We start from the raw sequence: 16,647 nt of genomic DNA, 5'->3' as shown, positions 1-16,647 counted from the left end.
CTTTCTTTCGAGATACGGGATAGCTTGGTAACTCGCCAAGAGCTACTAGCAAAATGATTGGTACCCATGAGCAAAAGGTATGCCATTATAGGGAGCCACGTACTCATGATAACGGATGAAAGGAAAAGCATTAGTAGTGAGAGAGTCACTTGCAATTGAGCCTGAGTAGAGCCCAAGCCGATGAGCAAAACGGGCCGGATCACCGACAATCTAGCACAAGCCAGCCAACGCTGGCTTGGAAGACCTACTCTCGCATTCACTCCCACATGGATGCGGCCATCTTTGGAGACATAGACAGTCGTGCACTTAATAACGTGGAGCCACAGTTTGATAGTCAAACACGATCATAATTGCAAAAAGCCTTTCACTGCCTTCAATTGACTGCCATCTTCCAAACTCTCATGTCCAGCTATTCGCATCCCGCTAGTCCTGGTCCTTTATCGACATCGTCTATAACGCCGTACTACCTGAAAGATGAATCTCAGGCATCAATAACCCTTCGACATATGGCAAACAGCCTGAATGCCGCAGCATACGAGTCCTTTCGCTCTCCAGAAAACTTCATTCCTCCGCATATCGGCTTTGATCTTGAGTGGAAACCCAATTACAGGCCGGGTGAAGCGGAAAACCCTATTGCGGTCATTCAAATCGCCTTTCAAACAGCGTCTTATGTCGTTCACGTCAGATGGATGAGGAACCTGCCAGACGGATTAGCGGAAATACTGGAAAATCCACGGATCGTGAAAGTTGGTGTAGGAATACAAAGTACGTCTCCTTGAGGTTGATCATGTAATCCTGAATTCATAACACATGTAGATGATGCCAAAAAACTATTCAAGGACCTCAGGATATGTCTTAACTCTTGTGTGGACCTTTCTCTTTTCGTGAAATGCGTGGACTCTGGCTTGTTCGCGGAACGTTTGGATAGATACGCGGGTATTCCGCTCCTGTCATCGGCTTTCACTCCACCGTCTTTACCCCCAGATTCAACTTCACCTTGGGAGTTTTACGCCTCCGAAACTTTCCTTGGACCACACTTCCGCCGCCTGTTTCGAGGTTCCTATTCATCCTCGATCGGTCTTGCCCGTTTGGCAGAAACGTATGAAGGGATTGTTCTTACCAAGGGTAAGATAACACGAAGTAATTGGGATTTAGAGTTATCTCCAGCTCAGGTCACTTGTGTGTGGATCTTTACGTGTTAAGCAGAGGAGTATTTCTCATCTTGCTTTTGCTTAGATGCTGCTCTGGACGCGTACGCAGGCTCCGTAGTCTATACGCATTTGATCAGACTTTTCAGCCTTCTGGAACCGACTCGAAGACCGAAGAGGAAATTTTATGCCTTCGACTGTATTCGAGGAACTTTGTATAACTGTTGCGGGGACAACAGACGGACCTTACTCGGCGAACAGATGGAAGATACGGAATTACCTCGTGGATATACTATTCTTCCGACCTTCTACCCTGTCGAGGATGAAATAGCTCTTCATCTACAAGGCGTAGGAAGCGATCAACCTCGTGGGCTGATCATTTGGAATCCGTCTAATCCAGAATACGACCCAGGCCCGATGCCGCCGCGAAAGACACCAAAAGAAAAGGAGGAGACGAGGATAGCAAGGCAAAAGCGGAGGCAGGAGAAAATGAAGGAGGAAGCAGCTCAAAATGGAGGTGCTAAAACAGATTCGGAAGTCGTTCGTGCTCCGAATGACAGTGTGAGCGTAGCCCCTAACGTGGCTCGTGCCCCACCTCGAATCGATAATACGGGGGGTCGTGCCCAACGCCGTACGAACTTCATACCAAAAAATATCAATAATCACGGTCCAACAAATTTGGTTGGGAGTTCAACGCTACCTACGAACCCGGCGCTTCCCACAGCGAGCTCTGGCCCCAAAGGCATCCGTTCTTCGATGCCGACCGTGCAAATCTCGAAAGCTCCTGGTGCGCCAACGGGTACGTCCCAAACTTTTGCCCCAATTCTCCTGTCTGATAATCAAAATCCAGAAGGACCCAAACGCCAACCACCACGGCGACCAAGATTTAGAAAAAGAAATCCTCCTCCGCATCAAACTGACCAGGGAGTTCGTGGATAACCAGTGACATAGATTTAACCTTTTAGTATGCAAGCCCTTGGGTCACACAATTAGATCTATTCCAAGGAAGGCCAGGAGTCTGAGGATGTCATGAGTTTCCGCAGCTCGTATCCTTATTTATGGCTTTAAAACATGTCCATGTACCCTCACGTACCTCACAACTCGAGTTGCGACAACTGTTTCCGAAGCTGCAAGCAATTTTAGTCACTACACATTTAGTTCTTGATCTTCTCATTCATTCTCAACTTTTACTTTGCAAGTGGAGTCTCGTGCTGATTTTCGATGCTTCTGTGTTATTTGATCAATCACTTCAGACAGAGGGATGTGCGTGCGTTTGTAGTACTTCTACGGAATTCATATATAGGATGAACGGCAAAATTTCTAAGATACTATAACCTGAAAAAGCGGGAGTTCGGGGTAGAACGCACATCTCTACGTGAAACGACGCAAGGCCCATCATCCACCCAGACTCCTGCGCTGCCTATTGGGACATTTTCGAAAGATAGTGAGCGAACGGGAATTGAGTATAGGATGTCACTGACCCCCTGGTGTAGAAGCCTGAGACCAATAGAGCGATGTCCACAAATCACCGCTATGGAATGGTATTAATTCTGGTGTTGGATTTCGCAATGAAACGCCTACTTGTATGTGACCTGGGAGCCTCCCGCGTAAGCTACAGAGCTTGTCCAGGCAGCAATCCCCGCACAAGATCCAGAGGTCGGAGAAGAAGATGCAGAGGTAGTGGTTGAAGTCACAGTTGTAGTGGTTTGAGAGGTGGAAGTAGTAGTCTTCGTGGCAGAACTCGATGCACTCGATGCACTCGATGATCCACCAGCACCTGAACAAGCGCTAACTGTTCATGAAAGGATATCAGACCTCTTTTCAGCTCAGCTCGACACCAGAAACGTACTCGCGCTCCAGTCGCCATTTGGGTCATTGGACGGTACATCATCAGCATAATATTTGGCCTAATTTCAACGGTAGCATTGAGTAAGACGCCTGAAAGAGGTAGCTTGGTGTTTTACCTCGTATATGTATCTATGCGATTTTGTTAGAAAGGACCAAGGAAGTGTGGAACATTGCGCACCCATCATAAGAAACCTTGGAGCCGCCAGAGTAAGCGGTCCCGGCGACATACGCAGGGGCCGAGCAAGCAGGGAAGGTAAAGCCAGTGCCTCCGGCGGCAACCAAGGCGTTCTTGATTCCCAAATCATATCGGTCATTCACTACAAAGGATGATGTTTCATACTATATTGTAAGAGGGCTGGCTGTGATTGCCACAAACGTACCATATGCCTGACTCTGCAAAAGTGTGAGCTTGATATCATCAGCAGAGAGCGATCACATACCTCATCCCTGTATGAGAAGGCGAGATTAGCACAATGAATTATCAATAGGGTAAATCGACCCGTACCAAAGCATTACACCACCGAAGGAGGGGAAGCTTTGACGCATCTGCACGGCGTAGCTAGATAAGGTGGCCAGATCCTGGTACCCAGTGCCTGCGGCGTGACTCGCAGCTGGTGCACCGAGGAATACTTTGACGTTGGGGTTAGGGCTTGTCGTCCTAGCCCAGTTATCCCTATACTATAGTCAGTGCACCGTGGTAGCGGAAGGAGTGTCCGTGTGATTTACCAGACACCGAAATTCCATGTCTAATGATTAATGAGCTTTAATGTATCAAAACACGGTCGTTGTGTGGAAGACGCACCGTAGTCTCGAAGAAGGGAAGTCCGCAGGGGTTGTCGTAGAACTACATGTGTCATTAGCGCATGCATGATCAGTAGTGAATTTCATAGTGAGGTACCTGAACTACAAAAGAGTCAACTCGTTATTTCAGTGCAAGGTTAGAAGGAACGCACCATAGATGGCGTCAAAAGCTACTACATTAATGACAGACCCTAAAGAAGCGTCAGGGAATACACCTGGCGTGAAGTGATTAGATAGCATCGAATCCAACATGAACTTCGAACGCACATTGTGGAGCTGCAGTGATATAATATCTGGCAAGGAACTGGGAGTCATGATCCAGCTAACGGATATATGAGCTACTTACTGCTTGCTCGCCCCACTAGCAAGAGAACGTATCTCAGTCACAAAAGCTGCATAGCCTGTTCCTCCTCCGCCCTCGATGTCGAGATCTACTCCGTCCAAAACCGCAGAACCAAAGGGTCTCGTCGAGCTTGCAGAGCAACCGTCATCAACCTTGCAAAAAATCGATTTCAACTTGACACTACCTGCTTCCTCCCAAGAATAAATCCCATATGGTCTGCGCAAATGCAGTACCTTGGGCATCACTGGAAAATCCAACACCACCATTAGCTCCTCCAAGGCTAATGGTGACCAGTTTTCCCGCAGCTTGGCATGTTTCGATATCAGAAGCCAAAGCTGAGCAATCTGGCAGTAAGGTTCCAGAGAAAGTAGCGTTGTCCGTGGGGTTACAAGTCTATCAAGAGGGATCATCGACAAAAATAGATTAACGAGGATGATCAACCACCCACGTTCTGAAAGGCAGATGTTAATGTTGTGTTTGTTTATTGAATTCTAAAAAACATTCTCACCGCCAAGTTCAAAGAAGGCAAGTCACCCGTTGAGAAGAAAACGTCCACAAAAGCGACTGGAAAGACGTCGACGGCATCATCCTAGAAATCCTAGTTCTAAGTATGAAGGTCATAACCCAATGCCTTTTGTGCTTACCCCACAGTAATATCCGATTCTTTGTTGATAATTGACAACATCCGTGTGAGTGGCACCGTAGGAGTTTTGCCCCCAATACCTATGCACAGAATCCGTAAGCACGATTTCCGCGCAAGAACCATCGCCTTACGCCACGACCTGGAAAGAGGAGGTTAAGAAAGTCGTCTATCAAGTGAAAGCGCTGCGCGAATCAAGCACCAGGATCACTCACGTTGTCATAGCGAGAACCGTCATACGCATGTGTTCCGAGGGGAAGACCTAGTAGAGCGAAGAGTACAAAGAGGGACCACATCATTCGCAAACGCGCTTGGGAGGGGGCTCGCCTGGAGGTATACCTGCAGACCTTATATACACAAATCTTCTCTATACTCCATCTAGCGGGTGATAGAAGCAAGCGATTCAACGCGTATTTCTTGGGACTCGGAACCGTGACGCACAAGGCGAGTTACCCTTAAGGAGTTCTATGTGTACCAGCGAGCGATGGAAGTTGATTAGGTCCCATGCGGCCAGATATAGAATTTGACAACAAAATTGTATACAAGAATACCCAAGCCACGCTAAGACGAGGCTGATCGAAGGCAAATGCACGAGGTATCGTCAATTGGGGAATCATTCCTGACTGTCTTGAGTCGTAGACAGGCACACACAACTCAATAACCCATAAGAGAGAACAAAACTATGTGTTCATCTGTCGCGATAAGGATGTTTTTCGGTAGGCTGGCTGCTATAAAGTAATCACGAATCATCATGTGAATCACTTCAAGACGCGAGGAGAGCCAGCGCATAACAGAATGACAGAGAGATGAAAATAGCAACGGTCTACGTACGAAACGGTATACAACAAATGAACTATAAAGTACACATGAGGATTTTGAATTATCCTGAAGATGCCGAATCGCTGTCTCTATGTGCCATAGAGGCTGGCGTGGAAGTCCGGATTGGATCTTTATGGGGGAAAAGTAAGTATCAGTTAAAGACTGTGTCAATAACTGAGCTCACCAAAGTAAGGTTGGGCCTGTGCCTCCTGGGCCGTAAGCCGCTCTTGGTGGTCATAACGTAGCAACTTATCAAGAAAATCGATGGCTTCATTCGAGATATATCGTTGATTTTCAGAGGTGATGAACCGCGTCCAGGGTTTCCTGGGATACCTAAGAAATCCAGTTTGAGACTAGCGAAAAGGAGAAGGCAACAGATTGGTAGTACCTTTGCATGAGTTCATCATAATGGGAATCTAAAGTGATGTTGTATTTGTCGATGTAGACGTAGAGTTCATCAGTACCCAATACTTTCGTAATTTTGACCAACTGATCAAAGTTGTCATGACCGTGGAAGAAAGGCTCTTTGCGGAATATCTGAAATATAAAGGGAGCGGTTGGGTGATGAAATGAACGATGTGTCTAATGCGGCGTACCATTGAAGCAAACATACAGCCATAGCTCCACATGTCCAGACTATAATCGTATTCCTGAAAATCGACCAAGAGTTCTGGACCCTTAAAATATCGGGATGCGACACGGACGTTGTATTCCGTTTTCGGATGGTAGAACTCTGCCAGACCCCAATCGATGAGCCGCAGCTGAAGGTTTGATTAAAGGTCAAGCAGGTTTGAGGGCAATGGTAAGACGTGCCTTTCGATGTTCGTGGTCAATCATGACATTGTGAGGTTTGACATCTCTATGCATAATCCCCTTCGAGTGACAGTAGTCAAGGGCCTGAGTAACGTTCAGAAAATAAGCAAAGTACTGAGATATCGAAAGAGCATCGAGACGCACTTTGAGAAGCTCAAACATGTAGAAGCGGACGTCCAAATCAGTGAATTTGGGGTATAATGCCTTGAAGTCGACATTGTGGACGTATTCCGTTATGAGACTTGGAATTTTGGACGCTGGATCGCGCACGACGTCTAGGAGAGCAACAACATTGGGACCGCCCGCCAGATTTTGGAGAATCTTAATTTCCCTCTTGATTTTCTTCTTTTTTACTGGTTTCAACACTTTGATGATACATTTCTCGTCTGTCACGACATTCACTCCTTCAAATACCTGGAAGAACAAGTCAGTACAAGGATAAAAAGGAGCATATTAATTATATACGGACCTCAGAATACTTTCCTCTACCAACTTTACGCACAATCTCGTAGTGATCCTGTGAACCCCATTGAACCTGAAGATTATCTGCAAACGCGAAATTCAAAGCTTGAAGAGTTTTGCAAGGAAAAAAAGATATATATTTACCATATTCATGCCAGGATGGCCCGAGTCGTGAGTTTACGTCTGCATAGACACGGGCGACAGATTTGGATCTGCCCATTCTCGAAGGAGGATGAAAGCAGACAGAGAGAGGAACGAGGCTTCACCGATGTTACGTAAGACTCTCACCAGCTCAGCCACAACTCATTGGATCACTGCCAGTGCCAATGCCATGAAAGCTCACAAGAACGTTGTTGAGCCATCTCATTGGCCGAAATATCTTCGATATACTCAATCGTACATATACCACTCTTCTGTATCATTAGAGGTCAAGAAAACTATCAACGAGGGACCCAAATCCTCTCAGCGCAGTAGTTCCTCCCAAAATCACAATTATGTTGTCATTCGACATATCACTGAGCCATCACATCCAGCATACAATCAATTTGGCCTTTTTGCCTCAAAGAAGATACCTGCAAAGGCGCATATCTTAGACTATATCGGTAAGCCCAGTCAAGATTTTCGAAGTCTGAAATACACTAACTGTGGGTGTAAAGGTGAGATCCATGCAGATGAACGCTTAACCTCCGGTATGCAGATTCGTGGCTATGATTTCATAAAACCAAAGTGTTTGTCAGACTACGATTTATCTTTACTCCGCCTGCAAAACGGGGAGAGCATTGGAATCGATGCCAGTACGACAGGGAATGAGGCACGATTCATTAATGACTATCGAGGCATCAAACTCAAGCCCAATGCTGCTTTCATAGATTACCGTACAGATTTAGGGGAGCTCAAAATGGGTATTTGGGCTGCTAATGAGGACATTAAGAAGGGGGACGAATTGCTAGTAAGTTATGGCAAAGCTTGGTGGAAGGCTCGGACCGAACTGCAGTAGAACGAAATCAAATATGTTTATCTACATCTCATACTATTTTCTATCACACGTGAAACGAATTTTTGAGGTTGAAATGACAGAGAAGAGTAAGTACATCGAGGAGAAGGCGCCTAACTGAGCGCTTATGAGTAATAATACTGCTGATGTCAACTCTAACAAAAATTTCTTAGTGATTCTCCGCTTTTCTTTCGTGTTCTGCCAACTTAATGCCTCCTCGAGTGCCATCTCATGGTTTCTCATCCTTTATCTCGTTCTACGCATGTGCAAAGCCGACATATGCAGCTTCTTCAAAGTCTTTTGCAATAAACCGATTTAAATGTTTACATACCGCGACGCAACACGCCCTCGCTAGAACATTAGCCCCTGCTAAACGTACCGGGGACAAGGTCCGTTTTCCTTGTACCTTTCCGTCCAATGGCCCCCTAAATTAGAATCATCTTTAGAGAGCGTTCCATGCCACTGCGCCTCATGGTGCACCCAAGGACCCTTATGAAGTCCTGGGAGTAAAACGCGATGCTTCAGCGGCCGATATTAAGAAAACGTATTTTTCGGTATGTTCTATATTGCAATAAGTCACTTGCACTACTCTAAACATATACACGTATTTGTAGCTCGCCCGTAAATACCATCCAGACACCAATGCGGACAAGACAGCACAAAATAAGTTTCTAGAAATTCAAGAGGCTTACGATGTTGAGTTGATCCAACATCATTCGTTCATTAATTCTCCGCTCACCATTCCTCTTTCAGATTCTGAAGGATGAAAAGAAACAGGCTGCTTATGATCAATATGGTTCAGCTTCTCAGCAACCTGGTTTCGATCCAAATGCGTTTTCTGGATTCGGAGGCGCCGGTGGTGCTGGCTTTTCCGGTTTCCAAGATTTTGCTTCCGCATTTGGGGGAGGAGGACGCAATGCTTCGTCGGACATGTTCGAGCAACTATTCAATCAATTTGGTAGCGGAGGGCGACGCAGAGGACCAGTACGAGGAGCAGACCTCGAAACATATCTCTCCATCAGCTTCTTGGAAGCTTGTAAGGGTACGACACGCAAAGTTACGATCTCTCCTGTAGTAAATTGCGGTACCTGTTCCGGAAGTGGTTTGAAAGCTGGGGCCAAGAGGACAACGTGTACAACCTGCGGTGGCTCTGGTACTCGGACATTTGTTATAGACAGTGGTTTCCAAATGTCGAGTACTTGTAACGCCTGTGATGGAGTTGGCAGTACAGTCCCTCGCAGTGGTCAATGCGGCAGTTGTGGGGGTGTTGGAAAGGTCAGGACACGGAAGACGGTCGACGTCTCTATTCCTGCAGGCGAGTGAAATGATCTTGACTCTGCTTGTGCACCTGTTCACATTTTCTTGCAGGAGTCGAGGATGGCATGGTTATACGTATTCCAAATTCGGGCGACGCCCCAATAACTGGCACAGGGACAGCGGGTGATCTTCTTGTGCGGCTCAACGTTGCTTCTTCCAAGCAATTCCAACGCCAGGGTTCAAACCTTTACCACTCAGTCAAGATACCATTACATACGGCACTTTTAGGCGGGCGGGTACGCGTTCCCACTCTAGATGGAGATGTTGATGTGCGTGTTCCCAGCGGTACCCAGCCAGGTGAAGAAATGAAACTGAGGGGGCGAGGTGTTCCCCGCGTGGACCGGAATGACACCGGCGACTTGTTCGTCACCTTTTCGGTAACGCTTCCCAGGTGTCTAAAACTCTAGCCCTAGAAGAAGCCCAACTCTAACTCCATTGATAGATCTTTGACGGACAGGCAACGAAAACTACTACAAGAATACGCAGATGACGTTGAAGGACGTTCTACAAATAATGCAACTTCGGAATCTCACAAAAATTTGTCAGAGGGCGACGATGATAACGGTACGACTTCTTTCGATTACCCTTCAGCCTCTTCTAGTGGCTGGGTATCTCGTGCAATTAAGACGTTACGAAGGCTTACTGGATTTTGATTTTTTATCGGCATGTCTTTTGTCGTTCGCCATTGTTTCGGCAATATTTCTTATATCTTGTTTTGTTCGTTCGTCCATCAGTCGTCAAGCCTGAGGATGGCAAGCCGGCGGATCTCAAGCAAGAGTCGAAGAAAGAGGATGGATCTCGGGAAGAGCAGAAGAGGGCAGCAGCATGATAAAATAGAGTTAGCATAGATCTACGAACATCATATAATTTCTGTAAACAGTAGTTATAGTTAGTGACGGAATTATAAACACAACTCATACAGAGTTGGCTAATGTTGAACGAGCAACTGGCTCTCGCTTATACTGGGCACAGTTGAAGATTGTCCTTGCCGTGAACCGCTATGAGGGTGCTTTGGTGTAATAAACCTTTCAATTTTTTGAACTCAGATATGTATTGTAGTTTCCAGACTAAAGCGCTCGGAGTAGTCGGAGTCGTTCCTTCTTTATTTTCTTTCCGCTTTTACATCACTCTTCCTTCTTCGACTCGTTCTACAATGGTGGCGATCAACAGCTTTATCTTATTTACTTTACAGGCGTCAAAACGGCCAGTCTGGACTCCGGATGTTTGCAACGAGGCTTTTCCAACAAGGAACTTACAGAACTGTAACAACACTCTTTAGTTAGTACGAAGAAAGTTCTATGCACCTATAAACCATTCGGTGCTTTTAATTTCATGCTCACGTCAAAGGGACATTCGTTTGTTCATCTAGGGTCCAATTCTTCTCATTTCATCTTTACTCAGCCCGTGTTAACCTCAGGCTCAATCAACGCGACAATTATCGGACAAAGGACATTGAAAGCCTTTTTTGCGTTCGTGGAAAATATCACGACATACAGTTCATCTCGAATCTGAGATTGGTCGTGCCAATGAACTGACGACAACTTGGTTTTCGACTTTCTGCTTTCATTGATTGCTCACTTCGAGCCGATTTTTGCGACTACCGAAACGTGAACAACCATGGTTTTTGACTGATCTCAGTTAATGGACCTTCCTTCGGACTATAAAATGAAGTTGGCTCCCTAGGAGTGTACTTTACAGTGAGATTCTCAACACCTCTCTGAAGTTGGCATCGCTGAAGTTCACCTTTCCAAAACATGGATCAGCATCGTTCAAACTCTACTCCCCCTTCGCTTCATACTGCTCCGAGCAACGCTTCAGACCATACTGGCATTGAGACATATATTGATTTCGGTTTTCTCGATGTCGCACAAACAACTCCTACCAGCCACTCATGCTCAGATTTGTGTGGCGTCGATCCCAATTCAAACGTGATACAAAAGACTGAAAGTATAACCTCCGTGACCGGTTCAGTTACTATTGCATCTGCATCTAACTCCTTGGACGTTGCGGAGAAAAGTTCATTGGCAGCCTGTTTGGAATCTCAAAGCTCGTTGGATCTATCAAATTCTTCCTATGTCCCCGCATCCGGCCTAAAGAAAACTCCCGAACTTTCAACTCTTCGACTTCTGTTGGCTCACACAGGGTATGTCATAGAAATTTGGACATGCAGTCCTATGGCTTATTCAAGGTCTAGGGCGGCATTAACTTTGTTCCTAGCTACTACAGACGCTGTGAGTTTCACAGTTTTTCGATGTCGTCATCATACCCATATACTTCCTGTAGACCATAGTGTCGACTAGTCTTCCTACTATTGCAGCTGATTTGGAGGCTTCTGAATCTCAATATACTTGGGTTGGGGTCGCATATCTTCTGACTCAAACTGCCTTTCAACCTCTCTATGGTAGAATCGCAGATATCGTTGGGCGAATGGTCCGTCATATCTCCTGATTTCCAAGCCAATCCTTACATTGGCGTTAGATTCTACTGTATTCCAGTATCGCGATCTTCGCGTTGGGCTCTCTTCTCTGTGCCGTCTCTCAGGTAAAGCTTCGTCCTATTGAATAAGAAATATATTCACTGATTATCATCCTTCTATCATCCTTCAGAACATCGTGATGTGAGTTCACCCGGCGCAGTCTATGGCAGTTCTGACTGATGCAAAATTGCGAATAGGCTTATTGCGTCTCGTGCACTAGCAGGTGCTTGACCAACAATTCATATTTCCATTCATCTTGTATTCATTATCATTACCCCTTGTTATGTTCAGGAATCGGCGGGGGTGGCATTGTGAGCTGCGTTTGGGTCATTACTGCAGAGATCGTTGAGATGCGACATCGCGCAAAATGGTCTCAAGCTTTGAGTGTCACCTGGAGCTGTTCGGCCGTAGCAGGTCCACTCTTAGGTGGATTATTCAGCGGTGAGAGTATATCGTGTTTCTGAAGGACCTGGAACTCAACTGCATCGAACATAGGTAGTCAGACAAATTTTGTCAATTGGAGATGGTGTTGTATGTCCTCAAACTTTGCAATGTATTGAGGAAGCACTAAGTTCCGTTGATCACAATACAGTCTATCTCAATCTTCCTCTCTGCCTTATTGGCTTTTTGATTTTGTTGGGGGCTCTTCGCGATGTACGATTGGACCCCGCATCCGATGCATCCTATTCGCTGATCCGGAGGTTCGACTTTGGGGGATTGATATTATTCATGGGTGGTACGTGCTGCATAGTAGTAGGGTTTAGTTTCGTCACGAGTAATGGCTGTAAGCATTTTGCCTGACTCGCTATTAGAGCTCTCTTAATGTCATTTCTTAGGGAACAGCCCCGTCACCATCGTTCTGATCGTTCTGGGCTTGCTGATCCTCGTTTGTGGTTCTATATACGAGGCAAATACAACGAGAGACAGTTTGTTTCCTCCCACCATGTTCAAGAATATCACCGCAGGCATGTCTTCTCCGATAGACTTGCTCCCCTACTCTCTGACATTTGACCCCAGTGACCATTCTTGTGATCGTTTTCTTGCATAACTTTGCATTCAATGCTGGCACGTTCTATCTTGCACTGTTCTATCAGGTGAAAGCGCTCTCGACATAACAATTTGTTTTTTCAGCTGACAGGGCAATGGCATTTTCAGGCCGCTGACGGATACTCGCCGCTTGAAGCTGGGGTGCAGATGTTACCTTACTCTCTTGGCGCTTCTCTTGCTTCTATGCCCACTGCATGGTTCATAAGTTGGTGGCAAAAGCGCAGACGTGATACTAGCGGACAAAATCTGGTCATTTCAATCGGGTTTCTGATTAGTGCACTGGGATTCGGTAGGAATAGCGCAAACACCTGAATAACTCATGTTCTTGGACGCTAAAACAATTTATTGATTCATAGGGCTTCTCAATTTGCTCAACGAAGATTCGCGTATGTCATTTCAAGATGTATTCCCGCTCATAGCAGGCATTGGAATGGGCATTCTGTTTCATGCTCCTTATCAAGTGTTTGGGAGAGCGTTTAAATCTTCCGAACTTGGAACTTGTACGAGCGCGTTCTTTCTAGTCAGGTTTACTGGTGCGACAGTCGGAATTGTATGTTTTTTGTTTCTTTTTATCTTGCTGCTCTAATTGTTATTATGCTCATCTGACGATAGTCCGTTGCTGGTGCAGTCTTTGATGCACGTATGGCTTCTCGTATTACTCTGAACATGGGCATCGACGCCCTGAGTTCTTCGATCGACTATAGTACGTTGAAGGACATACAACCTTTGAGCCTCCGTGCGGAGGTTCTACATATAGTGTCAACATCAATCCAGGTCTGGACATGTCCAATACGATTACTTGTTCCTATTTGCTGACATGTCCCTCTCAAAGGCGGTCTGGATTGTTTGCACGCCGTTACTGGGTGTAGCATTTCTTGTAAGTCTTTCCATGGCTAAAAGAATACTAGTCTGATTTTTTTTCCATTTAGATGTCCTTCCTTCTCAAGAAATTCCCAATTCAGGACGAAGAAGTACCTGTAGACGACAAAAGAACGGCTGCGACAGATGAAAAGCCACCGGCGGATGTGAACGTGTAGTGTTCTCCGTGGAACTATGTTTATAAACCCGGCAGCGCTCAGTGTTGCTATAGATTTTTTACTCTTTATAGTACCGAAATGAAATTGACAATGAGATTGTTTACATTCTCGAAGCGCCAGGAAGCTTGCTGCGGCATAGGTAAAACTACCATACCGGGCTAGTAGATTTGTGTGTCCTTCAAGACGCCCTTCGTTCTATGTGTAGGAGTTCGAAATTAAATCACTCAGATGGATTGCAATTGTATCAGTTTTGGAGGGCTTCGGAGCCGCTCAGCAACCTGAACTTGTTGAACTTTTGGAACGGACTGTCACAGGACTGATATTGGGTGGGAATGATAGGTCCTTCGGGCGGGTTTAACGAACTCGGAACGGGCCTCAAATTGTCGGGCTTCCGGCAGCCAATCTTTCTCAATTGACCATTTTTGCCTCTCTTCAGTGCTATGGAGAGGTTGATCTCGCAGAGGCTCGGGTTGCTGCCTCTTATACGAACTTCAGTTGGGCTCCGTCTATACGAACATCGGTATTAAGTGATAAAAATTTTAACCCCCCCTCCAATTATACTCTTAAGCGTTAGAAGTTGGACGATAGAGTCCCACACATTTCCATACGTGAGACATGAATTTTAGAAACAACCGACTTACAGTGGCGCCGCAGGTCGTCATAGCCGACTAAAAAGGGAAAAAGTGCGAAGTGAGACCCTACAATGATTACAAGATATTTTGTGCATTTTTCTTCTTCTATCTCTCTCCAAAACCATATCGCTATCACAGCGTCAGGAGAAATATTGCTACCCCGGGTGATTCTACCAGAGACTTTGATTGGAATGATAGCGAGGGCGTTTTTTAGATCGATTCGGATTAGGCCCACAGCTCTGTCCCTAACCGTCATCATGACCAAAGTTTCTCCGGTCGTTACTCCTTCATTATCCTCTGCACTTGTTTTAGAAACTCCTTCAAATCTCAGAAGAGTATCAACTAGCTCTGTTCAAAGCTTAGCCAGTGTTATCGCAAGTGCAGCGTCTTCTGTGTCTTCTATCCCCTTTTCAGGAGAGCCAGAAGTTGTAAAGGCAGAGGGTTTGCGGCACGCGAGCATATTTTTGGATGCAAGGTGAGAACATTTACTGCTCAGTTTTACTCAAGCGACAAAAAAACAGATAACTTGACCATGGTCTGGTTCTGTTTCTACAATTCTATCAACACCAATTCTGATTTCTTCGCTTGTTCTGGTACAGGCAGTACAAGAAGTCTTCCTTCTTGGTGCACCTCCTTGAATGCATACGGTCGTTAAATGTTCCTTCATGGAGCAGTCCATTAATCACAGCCGAAGAGCTTGTGATACACAAGGTCTCCGGTTCATTGACAAACGCAGTCTTCTTTGTTTCTTGTCCTTCGATCAAGGAAACCATCACCATCCTTCTTCGAATTTATGGACCATCATCAGACTCGTTAATTTCACGCCCCAGAGAGCTCAATACCCTTCATATCCTCTCTTCTCGCTTCAACTTGGGCCCGAAAGTATATGGAACTTTTGAGAATGGTCGAATGGAAGAATACTTCCCTTCAAAGACACTGACTGCTGAAGACATGCGCGATCCGCAAATTAGTCGATGGATTGGAGCTCGCATGTCCGAGCTTCATTCAGTCCCGATTGAAGTGATTGAGGAAAGTTCACCTGGAAAAGGCGGAGAGGGTAACGGATGGCAACTTGGAGCAAAGAGGAATGTCAGGTCGTGGCTCGCACCTGCCAGAGATGTTCTGATGCACCCAACTATACCCCAATCTGTGCGGGATGAGTTCAATCTGGACAAATTCCAACAGCAATGGGAAAGCTATCTTAAATGGCTTTCCAATGTAGATGACGTGCATAATGGTAGCAGACGGGTATTTGCACACAACGATACACAATATGGCAATTTACTCAGACTCGAGGATGCAGAGGTGTGGACTCGTGCTCCACATCGCCAGGTGCGTAATTTGGGCTCCAACCTCACGAATGTTACTCATTCCTTTGGAAGTTGATCGTGGTTGACTTTGAATATGCCTCACCCAATCCGGCGTCGTTTGATATTGCAAATCATTTCATTGAGTGGACTTACAACTATCATACTTCGACTCCTCATCTACCGGATGAGAGTCGCTATCCTACAGCACGAGAACGTGAAAATTTTTACCTATCTTACCTCGAACATACCGGCACCTCTCCCGGGAATATGTCGCAGCAAGCTCAGAGTCTCGAAAATCAAGTGCGCTACTGGACCCCAGGTGAAATATCTCGCTCTATCCGTTCCCGATATTGTACTTACCTTTGCTGTAGCTTGTCACGCAATGTGGTGTATGTGGGGCATTGTACAATCTAGAGACGACGTTATCAACGACGTCACAGAACCTGAGTTCGACTACGTGGGCTATTCGCGTTTTCGATTAGCCGCATTCCGACGAACTATTGCAGCTTTGGGAATTATTTGAACAATAAGCTTTGTTCTTCGGTCTGACTTTAACCTTTCTCTCAGCCTCGTAGACGCTCCCTAGAGTAGATCGTATATGCAGCTAGCTATCTTCCTTTGTATTTTACGTCACTGCGGATACACACCATGTATTGTCTAGGGCTCATTTAATGTATACACTTCTCACTTGCTTCGCATTTGCTTTCGAAATACAAAGCAAGATAGACGAGTCGTAGACAAAATACTATTGAGAATGAATAAAAACATGTGCGGTGATGAAAAAAATGCAATGCAGACGGGGGGTGAGATGAAGAGTAGCCCTAGAGTGTTGACAATCAAGAGGGTTTGTGGTGAGATGAGCAAATATAAAGAACAGCAATTTTTTTGGTGGAGGGATTATCAAGCATAGGTGAAAGAGATAAGTAAGAGACAGAGCGTAACAAACGTTATGAATTCCGA

General features: G+C 45.7%; 7 protein-coding genes across 7 annotated transcripts; 5 read left to right on the top strand and 2 right to left on the bottom strand.

Moving 5' to 3' along the window:
• Nucleotides 1-45: 45 nt before the first annotated feature.
• On the top strand, nt 46-2,350 carry C8R40DRAFT_251718 (uncharacterized protein). Its single transcript, XM_046234489.1, has 5 exons — nt 46-77; nt 129-765; nt 817-1,179; nt 1,237-1,947; nt 1,999-2,350. Exons 2-5 carry the CDS (start codon nt 402-404, stop codon nt 2,085-2,087), a joined length of 1,527 nt encoding a protein of 508 aa, XP_046091487.1. The 5' UTR covers nt 46-77; nt 129-401; the 3' UTR covers nt 2,088-2,350.
• On the bottom strand, nt 2,319-5,024 carry C8R40DRAFT_1065454 (glycoside hydrolase superfamily; the record flags this gene model as incomplete). The annotated part of the gene is made up of 21 exons (XM_046225670.1): nt 2,319-2,432; nt 2,516-2,568; nt 2,630-2,679; nt 2,730-2,925; nt 2,998-3,055; nt 3,113-3,125; nt 3,175-3,313; nt 3,377-3,389; nt 3,437-3,443; nt 3,502-3,669; nt 3,723-3,742; nt 3,799-3,840; nt 3,895-3,899; nt 3,950-4,012; nt 4,065-4,090; nt 4,144-4,269; nt 4,325-4,533; nt 4,649-4,729; nt 4,785-4,863; nt 4,887-4,922; nt 4,996-5,024. The coding sequence occupies 21 exons, from the start codon at nt 5,022-5,024 to the stop codon at nt 2,319-2,321; spliced, it is 1,527 nt and encodes a 508-aa protein (XP_046091486.1).
• Nucleotides 5,025-5,510: 486 nt separating this feature from the next.
• C8R40DRAFT_251252 (kinase-like domain-containing protein) lies at nt 5,511-7,140 on the bottom strand. The gene is made up of 7 exons (XM_046234486.1): nt 6,882-7,140; nt 6,557-6,826; nt 6,413-6,496; nt 6,196-6,360; nt 5,988-6,136; nt 5,784-5,932; nt 5,511-5,728 (listed from the first exon to the last, which is right to left on the bottom strand). The coding sequence occupies exons 1-7, from the start codon at nt 7,092-7,094 to the stop codon at nt 5,661-5,663; spliced, it is 1,098 nt and encodes a 365-aa protein (XP_046091485.1). The 5' UTR covers nt 7,095-7,140; the 3' UTR covers nt 5,511-5,660.
• A 7-nt stretch (nt 7,141-7,147) lies between these two features.
• On the top strand, nt 7,148-7,921 carry C8R40DRAFT_1079986 (SET domain protein). Its single transcript, XM_046227072.1, has 3 exons — nt 7,148-7,476; nt 7,531-7,563; nt 7,612-7,921. Exons 1-3 carry the CDS (start codon nt 7,206-7,208, stop codon nt 7,869-7,871), a joined length of 564 nt encoding a protein of 187 aa, XP_046091484.1. The 5' UTR covers nt 7,148-7,205; the 3' UTR covers nt 7,872-7,921.
• C8R40DRAFT_1079982 (DnaJ protein) lies at nt 7,922-10,108 on the top strand. Its single transcript, XM_046227071.1, has 7 exons — nt 7,922-7,957; nt 8,042-8,257; nt 8,315-8,422; nt 8,483-8,563; nt 8,622-9,183; nt 9,237-9,576; nt 9,628-10,108. The coding sequence occupies exons 2-7, from the start codon at nt 8,078-8,080 to the stop codon at nt 9,836-9,838; spliced, it is 1,482 nt and encodes a 493-aa protein (XP_046091483.1). The 5' UTR covers nt 7,922-7,957; nt 8,042-8,077; the 3' UTR covers nt 9,839-10,108.
• A 781-nt stretch (nt 10,109-10,889) lies between these two features.
• C8R40DRAFT_1079976 (major facilitator superfamily domain-containing protein) lies at nt 10,890-13,951 on the top strand. The gene is made up of 16 exons (XM_046227070.1): nt 10,890-11,328; nt 11,380-11,416; nt 11,469-11,615; nt 11,664-11,726; nt 11,792-11,802; nt 11,859-11,884; nt 11,953-12,102; nt 12,157-12,192; nt 12,254-12,445; nt 12,498-12,626; nt 12,679-12,755; nt 12,817-12,997; nt 13,065-13,258; nt 13,321-13,482; nt 13,541-13,585; nt 13,638-13,951. Exons 1-16 carry the CDS (start codon nt 10,940-10,942, stop codon nt 13,743-13,745), a joined length of 1,947 nt encoding a protein of 648 aa, XP_046091482.1. The 5' UTR covers nt 10,890-10,939; the 3' UTR covers nt 13,746-13,951.
• A 683-nt stretch (nt 13,952-14,634) lies between these two features.
• On the top strand, nt 14,635-16,210 carry C8R40DRAFT_1033812 (protein kinase subdomain-containing protein PKL/CAK/ChoK; the record flags this gene model as incomplete). Its single annotated transcript, XM_046223371.1, has 4 exons — nt 14,635-14,852; nt 14,977-15,709; nt 15,760-16,006; nt 16,059-16,210. 4 exons carry the CDS (start codon nt 14,635-14,637, stop codon nt 16,208-16,210), a joined length of 1,350 nt encoding a protein of 449 aa, XP_046091481.1.
• Between the last annotated feature and the right edge of the window lie 437 nt (nt 16,211-16,647).

This window comes from Lentinula edodes, assembly GCF_021015755.1.
Source record: "Lentinula edodes strain Le(Bin) 0899 ss11 chromosome Unknown C8R40scaffold_2, whole genome shotgun sequence".
Taxonomy (NCBI): Eukaryota; Fungi; Basidiomycota; class Agaricomycetes; order Agaricales; family Omphalotaceae; genus Lentinula; species Lentinula edodes.
Note: the sequence above shows the minus strand (reverse complement) of the source record. Positions and strands in the feature narration are given on the sequence as shown.